Source organism: Pipistrellus kuhlii, unplaced genomic scaffold (genome assembly GCF_014108245.1).
Source record: "Pipistrellus kuhlii isolate mPipKuh1 unplaced genomic scaffold, mPipKuh1.p scaffold_m20_p_1, whole genome shotgun sequence".
Taxonomy (NCBI): domain Eukaryota; kingdom Metazoa; phylum Chordata; class Mammalia; order Chiroptera; family Vespertilionidae; genus Pipistrellus; species Pipistrellus kuhlii.
The window spans coordinates 154279796-154293026 of NW_023425404.1; the positions used below are offsets into that span (position 1 = coordinate 154279796).

The 13231-nt window shown below is 40.4% G+C and overlaps 1 protein-coding gene, 1 long non-coding RNA gene and 1 other non-coding gene across 3 annotated transcripts in view; 2 read left to right on the forward strand and 1 right to left on the reverse strand.

The window, feature by feature from the left end:
- The first annotated feature begins 8866 nt into the window (after window positions 1-8866).
- Window positions 8867-9267, forward strand: LOC123652174. The gene is made up of 2 exons (XR_006741340.1): window positions 8867-8953; window positions 9068-9267. It is a non-coding gene; the product is annotated as an uncharacterized LOC123652174 (long non-coding RNA).
- Window positions 9268-9813: 546 nt separating this feature from the next.
- The window catches only part of SHROOM3 (shroom family member 3), a 200887-nt gene continuing 197469 nt past the window's right edge, over window positions 9814-13231 (reverse strand). The window contains exon 10 of the mRNA XM_036413082.2: window positions 9814-10854. Coding sequence (XP_036268975.2) covers window positions 10486-10854 — 369 coding nt within the window. The 3' untranslated portion in view covers window positions 9814-10485. The remainder of the gene's footprint in view (window positions 10855-13231) is intronic.
- Window positions 12764-12935, forward strand: LOC118710381. Its single transcript, XR_004985394.1, has one exon. It is a non-coding gene; the product is annotated as a small nucleolar RNA SNORA23 (small nucleolar RNA).

The following is a 13231-nucleotide window of genomic DNA, read 5'->3' on the forward strand; positions in this document are numbered from 1 at the left end:
TTTTTTTTTTTTTTACCAGTTTCACAAAACTTTGCTTACTCCCACATCACAAAGATATTCTCTTATGTTTTCTTCTAAAAACTTTATAATTTTAGTTTAAAGCCACAATTAATTTAAATTAACCTTTGTGTATGGTTAAGAAAGATGGATTCATATTTTTTCCCATATGGATACCCAGTTATCACAGCATTATTTGTTAAAAGGTCCTTTCCCCCTATTTAATTGTTTTGTTACCTTTTTCTCCTTTTCAAATGACCATATATGTCAACCTATTTCTGGGCTCTATTCTGTCCCATAGTCTATTTGTTGATCCTTAAGCCAGGGCCACAGTTTCTTAATTATTCTAGTTTTATAGTAAATCTTGAGGTCAAGTAATGCAAGTACTCCAAATTTGTTACTATTTTCCAAAATGTTTTAGGTATCCTGGGTTCTTTGAATTTCTAATCCAAATATTAATACAATCAATTAAAATAAAGTCTCCTGGGACTATGATTGGATTACACTGGATCTGTGATTATTTGGGGAGAATTGGCACCATTTGGTGAGAAGTTTATTTAAACTTCCTCTACTTCTTTGCAACAATGTTTTGTAGTTATAAGTATAGAAGTCTTGCATGTCTTTGGCTAAATTTATTGCTAAATTTTTAACTTTTTACACAATTATAATTACAAAGTAAATGTCTAGTTAAATTGTTTAATTGATTAACTTTAAGGCGTACAACATGTTGATTTGATACATTTATGTATTGCAGTATGATTGTGGTAGTGTTAGCTAACACCTCTATGACCTTACATAATCATCATTTCTTTTTTTGTGGTGGAAGTAATTAAGATCTAGTCCCTTAGCAAGTTTGATGTTTATAATATGGTACTAGAGACCCAGTGCACAGATTTGTGCTCATTGAAAGGAAATTAATTAGAAGGTGGCCTGTGGGTTGGGACTGGGTGAGATGGGCTGGACACGTCCTGGAGCCAACCTCCAGTGTACCTCCCTGGCCGGCTGCACATGGGGTGGCAATGGGACTTGAAGGGCAACTGCAGAGTGAGCGGGGTCCCTCCACAGGTGGGGTCCCCCAGCCTGGCCTGCAGGTATCGGGCCAAAACTGGCTCTCCAACATCCACCTAAGGGTCCTGGAATGCAAGTGGGCACTCTGCAAAGTTGCTGTTGCTAGGCAGGTCCTGTGCTGAGTGTCTGCCCCCTGGTGGTCAATGCATGTCATACCTATCAGCCAGTTGGCTGATTAGCCGGTTGCTTAGTCTTCTATTTTATATATATATATATATATATATATATATATATATATATATATATATATATATATATATGGTCTAGAGTCACTATGCTTTGCATTATGAAGACATTTATATTCCACTTCTAGCTCAATTTTCAATTATTAGCTACTGGTACACAAGAATACAGTTATTTTGTATATTTATCATGTGTCCTGAAACTCTGTTAAATTAACTTGTAATTTCTAACATATTTTTAAAGATTACTTAGGATTTTTTAAAATACAATTTTTGATATATACAAATTGTGTGATTGTTTTACTTCTTCCTTTGTGAACATTTGCCTTTTATTTTTTTTATTTTTGCCTGTGACAAAGGCTAGGACCTCTGACACAGTATAAAATAGGGTGGTTACAGTAGCTATTCTTGTCCTGATCCTAGTTTTAGGAGAGAACAATCAATATTTCAGTAATGATTATAGATGTTTGTGTGAGTTGTATTTTTCTAGGAAGTGTTTATTTAATCTGTTGTTTAATTATTTTGACATAAGGTTGTGTATAATATTCTTACTATTCTTTTAATGTTTATAGGATCTTTAAAGTCCTCCATGTCATAGATAATTTGTATTCTCACTTTATTTTTCCTGGTTAGGTTAGCTACAGATTTATTAGTTTTATTGCCTTTGTTAATGTCCTCAACTATTTATCTGTTTCCTGTATTATACATTTCTACTTCTGCCTTTATTTCTTACTTCCACTTACTTTTGATATATGTTGTTCTTGCTTTAGCATTTTTAAAGTGAAAACGTAGGTATTGAATTTAGAGCATTCTTTTCTAACGTAAACAGGTAAAGCTATAAGTTTCTTTTTTTATTGTTTTTAAAAATTTTTTTCAATTGCAGTTTACATTCAATTTTGTTTTGTATTAGTGTTAGGTATACAGCATAGCGGTCAGATAGTCACATACTTTACAAAGTGTTCCCCCTGATATTTCCTGGCACCATATGTAGTTATTACAATATTATTGACTATATTCCCTATGCTGTACTTTTACATCCCCATGACTATTTTGTAACTACCAACACTTTTCAATTCCATCACCTCCTTCACCCAGCTCCTTAACCCTTTTCCCCTCTGACAACTATCAGTCTGTTCTCTGTGTCTATGAGTCTGTTTTTATTTTGTTTGTCCCTTTATATTGTTCTTTAGATTCCACATAGAAGTGAAATAATATCTTTATATCTTTCTCTGACTTATTTCAGTTACTGTAATACCCCCAAGGTCCACCCATGCTGTTGCAAATGGTAAGACTGCATTATTTTTTATGGCCAAATAATATCCCATTATATGTATGTACCACAGCTTTTTTTTTATCGACTTGTCTATTGATGGGCTATTGTAAATATGCTACAATGAATATATTCTTTCAAATTAGTGTTTTAGGTTTCTTTAGATATATATCCAGAAGTGAATTGCTGGTTCATAAGGCAGTTCCATTTTAAAGTTTTTGAGAAACCTCCATAGTGTTCTCCACAGTGGCTGCACCAGTCTGCATTCCTACCAGCAGTGCACAGGGTTCCCTTTTCCCCACATCCTTGCCAACACTTGTTTGTTGTTTCATTGATGACAGCCATTCTGACAGGTGTGAGGTGGTATCTCATTGTGATTTTAATTTGCATTTCTCTGATAATATGTGACATTGAGCCTCTTTTCCTATATCTATTGGCTGCCTGTATGTACGGTTTGGAGAAGAGTCTGTTCAGGTCCTCTGCTTGTTTTTTAATTGGATTGGTTTTTACGTGTGTGTTGTATGAGTTCTTTATAAATATTGAATATTAACCCTTTGTCAGATGTATCATTGGTGAATATGTTCTTTCATTCAGTGGATTTTTTTCATTCTGATGTAGTCCCATTTGTTTATTTTTTTCCTTTTGTTTCCTTTGCCTGATGAGATATAAAGAATATTACTGCCCTGACTGGTTTGGCTCAGTGGATAGAGAGTCGGCCTGAGGACTGAAGGTTCGATTCCGGTCAAGGGCATGTACCTTGGTTGTGGGCACATCCCCAGTAGGGGTTGTGCAGGAGGCAGCTGATCAATGATTCTCTCTCATTGATTTTCTGGCTCTCTATCCTTCTCCCTTCCTCTCTGTAAAAAATCAATTTTATATATATATATATATATATATATATATATATATATCAATATATAATATTACTAAGTGAAATATCTGAGATTTCACTATCTGTTTTTTTTTCTAGGAGCTTTATGGTTTCAATTCCTACATTTAATTCTTTAATGCATTTTGAGTTTATTCTTGCATATGTTATCAGAAAGTGGTTAAAGCTATACATGTCTTTTTTTTTTTCAGTATATCATGCAATCTTTTGTTTCATTATCATTCAGTTAAATACTTTAGAATTTTCCCTGTTTCTTTTATGACCCACATATAATATAGGAGCGTGTTGTTTACTAGTAATGTGCAAATATTTGGGTTACAGGCTCACCAGCAATGCATCAGAACTCCATTTGCTCCACATACTTACCAATGCCTGCTTTCTAGAGAGTGGATAATGAGATTTGTTGTGGTTTAGATTTGTATTTCCCTGATCATTTAAAGATGTCCATTGCCTTTTCATGTGTTTATCAACTATTCATCTCTCTCCCTTTGTCAAGTGTCTATTTAATTCTTCTGTCAAGAAGAATTTAAAAATTGGGTTGTTTTTTCATTGCTGATTTGTATTTGTATGTCACTTTATGGACAGATGCCTTTTTTCAGTTACCTCACACTGATTTCCAATTCATTGGATCTAAGATCTGTGGTTCTACTTTTGTTAGCAGGCATATCATGTAGCTTCTCAGTTAGCCAGGCCAATGCACATATGTAAGTACCCAAGTAGTAAACATGCACATTTCCTGCTGTCCCGTCCAAAGACACTCCTCTCATTGACCTGTGGAGGCATACCATGGAACTGCATCTTGAAATGATGTCTTTTGTTCCTTCTTCCTAAGCACATTATTCCTTAGCTTTTAACTGACATTTGCAAGAAGGCCGTACAATTTGTTCTTAAACTCCTGATTTATCATCTTCAAAATTTATTGGCCAAGAACAAGTCTTGCTGAAACCGGTTTGGCTCAGTGAATAGAGCGTCAGCCTGTGGACTGAAAGGTCCCCGATTCCAGTCAAGGGCGTGTACCTTGGTTGCTCGCACATCCCTGGTGGGGGGTGTGCAGGAGGCAGCTGGTCGTTTTTTCTCTCTCATTGATGTTTCTAGCTCTGTCCCTCTCCCTTCCTCTCTGTAAAAAAATCAATAAAATATATTTCTTTCTTCTTTTTTTTTTTTAAAGAACAAATTTTCAGGGAGATTTGTAGAAAAGGTCAAGGAATACATTTTTTTAAAATAAGGAAAAAAGTGAGGAAGAAAAGTACTTGCATTCTCAATGTGAAAATATATGTTTATTCAGAGTGTTAAGTTAAAGTTTTAAATAATAACATCAAAACACATCCAGTGATGCATTAGTAAACCGAGTTTATTATTAAAGTTATTATTAAACCTCTTGAGTAAGCTAGGAAAATGTCTCTTTATAAGCACAAGCTAAAGTTCATTTTCTGCTTTTCTACTTGCATAGAACCCTAGTCCTGGTGGTACAGAATTTATCAGGAGACCGGAAAATACACAGGCGTTCCCAGAGATATAGGAAAAACCCATCTATTTCCAGATGCACTAGTATCAGGATTCAGGGGAGCCTGTTTCCAAATCCTGAGCAAATCCAACATGAAGGAAACTTTCTCTTTATACCCTTTGGTTTCTTTATCCCCTGAATAAGGATCAGATTTCTGGACTCTCACAGGCTTTGCAAAAAGCCCCGTGTGTTGGGATGGGGACCGTGAGACCACACCTAAAGGCCTGGCCTGGTGCCAGTGCTGATAACCCCTCAGGGGGTTGTGTATTGTTCATGGTTAATGGTCTCTGTAAAAAGGGAGTATTTAGGTAAACAGGTCTTGCAAGACCAGATAATTAAGGACGGAGCAGTGACTAGACTATAGGCTAACAGGAATGTGCATTAGGGATACTAATTAACTAGGTACAGAGTCAGGCTTCTGGTCTCTCCCCCCAAAATGTCTTATTTTCCTCATCACTGGAAGGGCTGCCTACCTTCCTGCCTTTTCACAAACCTGCTTCCAAGCCATTTCATACCAGGTGGCTTTGTTTTCTCTCTTTTCTCTTTTAATTACCAGGAAGGAAATATTTTAAAGTTCTTATTCCAATATATGTGAGCCCTTCATTGGGTTATGTTTTCTTATCAACTCAATTCCTATCCCCATAAGCAAAGTCAACTCCTATATTCTGTTCTGATTAAAGAGGGGAAATACATATCTCTCATGTACTCTTATGCATATTTATTTTTATTATTATTTTTAAATATATATTTTATTGATTTTTTTTCACAGAGAGGAAGAGAGAGGGATAGAGTTAGAAACATCGATGAGTGAGAATCATCAATCAGCTGCCTCCTGCACATCCCCTACTGGGGATGTGCCGGCAACCAAAGTACATGCCCTTGACCAGAATCAAACCCAGGACTTTTCAGTCCGCAGGCTGACGCTTTATCCACTGAGCCAAACCGGTTTTGGCTCTTATGCATATTTAAACAGTGCAAAGTCTTCTGTTAGGCATCTCCCTTGTTTAGCTTAAGTGATGTACATTTTTTTTCCTATATTCTGGATTTTACAGATCTTTCCTTCTAGTTCTTTATTCATTCCCGTTTTATCCTTTGACTCCTCCCCATCCCCCCAATAATATAAAGAATATAATTGGAATCATCTGGATAATGAAAGAACAGGAAGATGGCAGCTGTAAAGTTTGAGAAAGAGAAAACCACACACAAGGAGACAGATGGTATACATGTGGAGACATAGCAACAGACAGAGAGGTCTCCAGAGACAGAGCTAGGCAGAGAGATGGGAGATAGAAAACTTACACATGCTCTTACATGGGCCTCAATCTAAATCTATTGCTTTAGGTGTTTTGAGGAATGTGGGTATATGAAGCACATTTAAGAAATTGTTTTCCCCTCAACACTTTCAAGAGATGTAAGTGAATCCATGGACAGAGGGTGGTAAAGCAAAGGTGGAGATTTATTAAAGAACAAGTACAGACTTCCGGCCCTCGGAGTTCCTTTTCCCTATGGCTTATAAAGGCTGCAGATCCTGGTGGCTTGATATCCCCTCTGATTGGTCACTATTCCCTTGGACTGGTTACTATAGTAACTCCTGAGCTCAAAGGTTGAACTCTACATGGGACAAGTGAGGTTCTCCCCACCTCCTTCCCTATTCCCTTTGGGTTTTCTCCTTCTCCTTCTGGATGAAGGGCTTCCTTCTCTTTATTTTGTAAATATATAGACCTTTTGCTGTTCCCAGCTCCCTCATTCTATGGAAGTGTAACTGCTGGTGCTCGGCAGTCCTGCGCTTCAATGGTCCCCTTAACTTCCAAAATTTCTAAAATTTCCTAAAACCTCTTTTTCATCCCCCCAAATTATTGTTTCATAAGTAAGTTATGCACTTGATAGACACTATTTTTTTCTTATTGCCTGAGAAATTGTTTTTACAGAATCACCAACTACAAAATCTTTATGATACTAGAAGATACTGCTAGGGTAATAATGTAGTAGCATAAATCTGTGCCAGTTATCCATTATTGCCTCTTAGCCCCACAGTTGCCCTTCACCATTTCTCCTTTGTAATGAGCATGTGAAGCTTTCTCAGTAGAGGGCGCTAGAGGGGCAAGAGGGAGGAAAGGACTATCTTGCTGTTTTGGCTGCTGCCTGGTGCGGGTGTGGGGAGTCTGAGGGAGTTCTACCCAAGCACAGGTTTCTCAGGTAGGAGATAACCTCCTCTCAGTCCTGCAGACTAGAAACCCACAACCTAATGGATTCCTGTTTGCATGTGTCCCAAAGCATCTGCCAACATCTGTTCCCTAAGCAAAGATCACCTGCAACCCCAAGGGCTTCTTTCCCTGAGCAGCTGCCTTCTGCTGGCCCCCACTCCCTGTGCAGGTCCATGTGGCTGGCTGCTGAGGGCACCGATGGCACTTTGGGGATTGCTTTCTGCTTGCCCGGGGACTAAGACCAGCGCTGGCCTGGGCAAACCCGGGAACGTGTGTTGTCAGTGGGCTGAGTTCTCCAGGTCCACACTCAGCCTTGGCAGAGGCCCCTTTCCAAGTCGGTCTTTCCTTAGGTGTTTTCCCAAATTCCTTCTATCCCATAGCACTCCTTTGTCGGGATTTAACCATTCTTCATACTAAATGTCTCTTGTTCAACCCACCATGGAAGGCAATGGCGAAATGGACATTTGAGCAAGAAATGCAGCTGTTTTCCCCGTATAGATGAGAGAGGAATTTATAGAATGAAGTAGGAATACCTGAGCCCGTTTCTTCACTCACAACTTTTTCCTTGTCTAATTTTGATTGTAGGGTTTTAAAGTTGGACGTTAGTTCCTTTCACTTTCTCAAAGGACAGTAACACATTTTTGTTTCATCAGGTCGGCTGTCAGATCCACGCCACGAGAGATTCTAACTCACCTGTAGCGTGAGACTTGTGACGAAGCCCCAAACATCTGAGCAGGGCCCCCCTGAAAAGTGGGTCGTGATTTCAGATTAGTAGCACAAGCATCCTGAACTTGAGAAAGTATCAGAACTTCAAACCACTGACATGGTTTCATTCCTTCTGAGGAGAAATAATTAGTGCAGTTGAGCTTGAATTAACATCTAGCTTGTGCGGGAACCCCTTTCACGTCCCTCGTGGTTCAGGGTTCAGGTTCTGGAGGAGGCCTCATACAGATGAAAGAGACTAGCCGAAACCGGTTTGGCTCAGTGGATAGAGCGTCGGTCTGCGGACTGAAGAGTCCCAGGTTTGATTCCGGTCAAGGGCATGTACCTTGGTTGTGGGCACATCCCCGGTAGGGGGTGTGCAGGAGACAGCTGGTCGATGTTTCTCTCTCATCGATGTTTCTTGCTCTTTACCCCTCTCCCTTCCTCTCTGTAAAAAATCAATAAAACAAACAAACAAAAAAATGAGACTAGAAAAGTGTTAATTTGGCGATATTGGGGGCCAGGTGGGAGTCTACCTCTAGGGGGAGGACTACGCCTTGCTACCCCTTTTATTAAGGTTTGGGATCCACCCAGTGAGGCAGGCAACTCCAGTAATAGCTGATCATCAAGGATTTACATAAGATTGACAGGTGGAAATTGCTTCAGCTACTACTGTCTCAACTAGCTAGTGAGTGGGTGGCTCTGACCTCTCAGAGCTTCCACAACGCTCTGCTAGTGGGGGCAATGGTCGTTTTCCGACAAGCTTGCTTAAGTTTACAACAGATCTAGGACTGAGCAGTGGAAATAACCCCTAACACCATCTTGGGGGATTATATGAAAGTAGTGGGAACAATAATAACTCATATTAATGTAGTTAACGAGAGCAAACCTGACAGGGCTTTGAATTCTGGATTAGCACATACTTCATGTTCATCTTATTGTGATCCTAACAATGGAAACTGAACAAATGACTGGTCTCAGTGGTTTTCAACTGTGAAGACACAGATTCCCAGCCTGTTGGGTCGTGTCCCAGAAGCTGGCATGCTAACATGCATTCTGTGATTCTGATACGGAATATCTTGCCTGCACTTTGGGAAACCATGATGCAATGTCTGAATGAACTTCCATAAGAGGGAGGTTTATTTAGAAATAATAATAAGACTTCCTATGTCTCTTTCTGATACCAACATGGTTTTTTTGTTTTTTGTTTTTTTTAAATCATTTTATCCCATGCTCCATCTCAGAGTTAAGGCAGCCCTGAGTACCTTGCCTCCAATAGACTGTTTCTGTATACTGGTAGAATGGCCCTTCACATCCTCCTGATCTACGTATTCCTGGAGATGGAGGGGTCATTTCTGGCTGAAGCTTTTACTTTTTCTTGCCCACTGTAAGATGAATAAAACTCATGCTGTTCTAACAATGAAAAAAAAAAAAAAAATTCCGACCTAACAGAATAAAATCAATAGTATTGTGGAGAATTAAACTATAGAGGAATAAATTTGGAACCACATAAGAATAAAAAGCGAATATTTTCCTTGGTCTCCAGGGAATCCACCCCCCGCCCCCCCTAAACATCTTAGTAAAAGATGTTTGTGTAAAATACAAATTAGAAATTGAGTTTATATTAGGAACAAATGTGACCTAACTTTAAAAATCAGAAGTTATTTGGGATCAGATATTGACAGTGGAATACAAGGGACAGGGAGTGGGGTGTCCCGGGCTGGTTTCTCCTCATTTAAGCCCCACAGGCCCTCCCTCCTTAAGTCAACAGAAAGGCACTGATTCTCAGGGGCTGGTTGACCCAAACTTCCTAATCTTCGAGTTTGGCGGTGACCTTCCTGCCTGAAACTGCCTTCCTGGAGGTGTGTGCCCCTGCAGCAGGCGGAACGGGGTTCCCCAGGACTCGGTTTAACACAAGCACAGGGTGTGTGTGTGTGTGTGTGTGTGTGTGTGTGTGTGTACTCGTATTTGTAAAAGTAAAGCGGACAGGTCAAGAGTTTAAGAAAAAACAAGTCTCCACACTCCACAGGACTGTCTTTGGAATTCCTCATTTCATTAAGGTTTCCACAAAATACAACGCTCCAACAACGTCATTGTCTACGTCCACCACAAAACAGAATCGAATGAGTGGTTAGCACACAAACATAATGATCCTTTTCATTTCTTAAAAATATATAAATAACAACGTCCAAGGCTTTACAAATTTCTGCTGTGTGTGTGTGTGTGTTTCTTTAAGGCTTTATGCTGCAGACCCTTCACTAAGGAGTCCTTGTACCTGTCGTCAGGAGGCACGGCCCACACTGAGGCAGGCCACGGTGGGCACGTTCCTGAGGGCGAAACACACCGGTCCCCGTTTGCCTAAGCCTGTGGGAAACGAAATCAGCCAAACACCCTCCGATCAGTTCTCACAGTGTCATTAATTTTCCTTCTATTACAAAGTAATAACAAAAGGGCTAAGTTCCCAGCGGCATTCAAGCTCTCAGGTCAATCATGAAGGGTGAGAAGGAAAATACAGGCTTTTTTCCTGGATAGAATCTTTTCCTTTTTATCCAGAAAATACCGCCCCCAAAACCCATAGAATTTAAACAGTGGTTTGTACGGAGACATTTTTTCAGATTAAATAGTGTTGAAAGAGAGGGTGATCTTCCGGGTGGGTGTGGTAGAAGAGGTTAGAGGGGAGAGGTCACCGGTGGGAGACCACCACCGGGAGCACATCCCCCGGGAGGAGTCACTTCACGTGTGAGGTCCGGGGGCAGCGCCAGGGCGCCCGCCTGGGGGACGAAGTCCGAGGGGAGGCTCTCCAGCAGGCACCTGACCTGCTCCTGGCCCAGCTTGATCTTGTCGTCCAGCTTCCGCTGCTCGATGAGGAGTGTGGACTTCATTTTCACAAAATGCTGGTAGTCCTGGAGCTGCTCCTCGGAGAGGTAGTTGGCCAGGATGTCCAGCACCACCCGCTCCCTGCGGTCCAGGTTCTCCTTGAGCTCCCGGGCATCCTCGTGCTGCCCCGCCAGGACCTTCCTCTTCTCGTTGAGAGAGCTCTGCCGGCGAAAACGAGCAGGTGAGCTAAGGGCACGGGGACAGAGGGAAAGAGCCACCCTGCCCACAGAGACACCCGTCCACAGGGCTGCAAACTGTGCAGGCTTCTCTCTAAGGTAGGGGTGTCGAACTCAATCAGACAAGGGGCCAAAATCTAAAATCCAGCCTAAATCGCGGGCCGAATGGTTTACTGAACAGTCATAAACTGTCATTGTGATGGAAACGCAGCAGAGTGCAGTGATGACAGCGTGGTGCGGGCCACATTGCAAGGCCTGGCGGGACGGATTTGGCCCGCGGGCCTTGTGTTTGACACATGTGCTCTAAGGGATCACTCTAAATTAAGGAGATTTAATGTTTTTGAAAACCAGCTTAGTGCCCTTCGATTGGATGCCCGTGCTTCTCTAACTTGTACAGCCACGTGGCAGCTTTGAGAGGGATTGCCTTCAATTGGCTGGGGTGCTGACTTGACTTTAGGCTCGTTTACTTAAAAGCACACTTACACGAGGTTCTTAGGAGAGTGAAAATCATGGAGACAAAAAAGTAGAATGATGGTTGCCAGGGGCTGGGAGGTGAGGAAATGGGGAATTATGGATTAACGAGTACAGAGTGTGTTTTGCAAGCTGAAAGAGTTCTGGAAATGGATGCACGACAATATGAATGTATTGAATGTTACTGAATTAGGTACTTTTAAAATGGTTAAGATGGCAAGTTTTCTGTGTAGTTTACAAGAATAAAAAAATTGAAAAAAGGCCAAACAGCAAGTATTCCTGTTGGTAGAGGTTTTCCACGTGTGGACCAGCAGCAGCTAACCTGGGAACCTGTTAGAAATGCACATTTCCAGGTCCCGTTTCACCTCCTGGGGGTGGGGCCTAGAAGCATGTGGTTCAACAAGCCTTCTGGGTGATTCTTTTGCGGCTAAAGTTTGAGATCCTCTGTCCCAATCCATAGTCAACAATGAGAACATCCCACTGTTCACCTTTAAAGAAATCAGTTTCCATGTTCTAGGTATCTTTCACTCTTCTGAACCTAGCATGATAGAAATTCTATTTAATAATAATGGCAGTTTCATATTCTGGGAGTTTCTTATACAAACAGAATAGTAAGGTAAATGCTATCTTTCGGGCTAATGTACGTTATGAGACATTTTAATGTGTATGTGCTTTTACTCATCATGCTGACATATAATTAAAAACAAATGTATAATTAACCATTCAGACTTTTCAGGCCAAAGTGATTAAAAAACATTAAAATGAAAATTAAGAAACAGATTATTTAAATATATACTTCAATACAAATTAGCTTATGTAGGGTTATGAAAGGCTTCTGTGTCTTTGTCCTAATTTTCCTCAAACTAGCCTATTTTAACATAAGTGTGTCTAGGGGGAAAAGTGCAAAATTATAGATTAATCTTACAAATATTTCCATTTTCACCTAATCAGAAAAACACACCTAGCCGAGACCGGCTTGGCTCAATGGCTAGAGCGTCGGCTTGGGGACTGAGGGGTCCCGGGTTCGATTCCGGTCAAGGGCATGTGCCTTGGTTGCGGACATATCCCCAGTAGGGGGTGTGCAAGAGGCAGCTGATCAATGACTCTCATCGGTGTTTCTAACTCTCCATCTCTCTCCCTCTCTGTACAAAATCAATAAAATATATTTAAAAAGAAAAAGAAAAGAAAAACAGACCTAAAAATCCTCCTCCCCAATTTTGAATGAAGACACCTTTCAAAATACTGTAGAGATGTAAGTTAAGAGAAAACCTCTTCCTCACCTTAAAAACAAACAAAAAAAACCCCATTAAATATTTTAAACACCAGAAATTCACAGAGTGATGTAATACCTGTGTACATGAACAGTGCCAAATCTCACCATGAACACTTTTCACATTTGCTTCCGATTAAAAAGTTAATGGCTGATGTAATGTGTGCATAGTTTTCATGTGTCTGATAGCCGTGTCTGTCTGTGCTTTGCATTCAGATCTTACTATCCACACAAACATCATGCAGCCAAAGATCATAGTACTGGCCTAGCGTTGTCTCATTGGACATAATTTACCCCTGGCCAGCCTCCAAATTCCCACACAGAACTTTGAGAATAGATATACTGTGTAGTTTTTGAAAATTTAAGCTATCTATAATAACTCACTGCATTTTTTTAAATAAAAAAAATAATTTTAAAAAAAGTTAGATTCAGTTGAAGCCTTACACATACTTATCCAGGTCCCCATCTTCCCTTCCTGCCCCTCTTTGCTATTATCCTGAATCTGGCACTTAGTGAACCACGTAGTACTCCATTTCTCATTCCTATTGGTAGTTTCAGTTTCTTAACAAAGGCTGATATTGACGTAGTATTTCGCAGGTGAGCAAGCACTTATTTGTATCT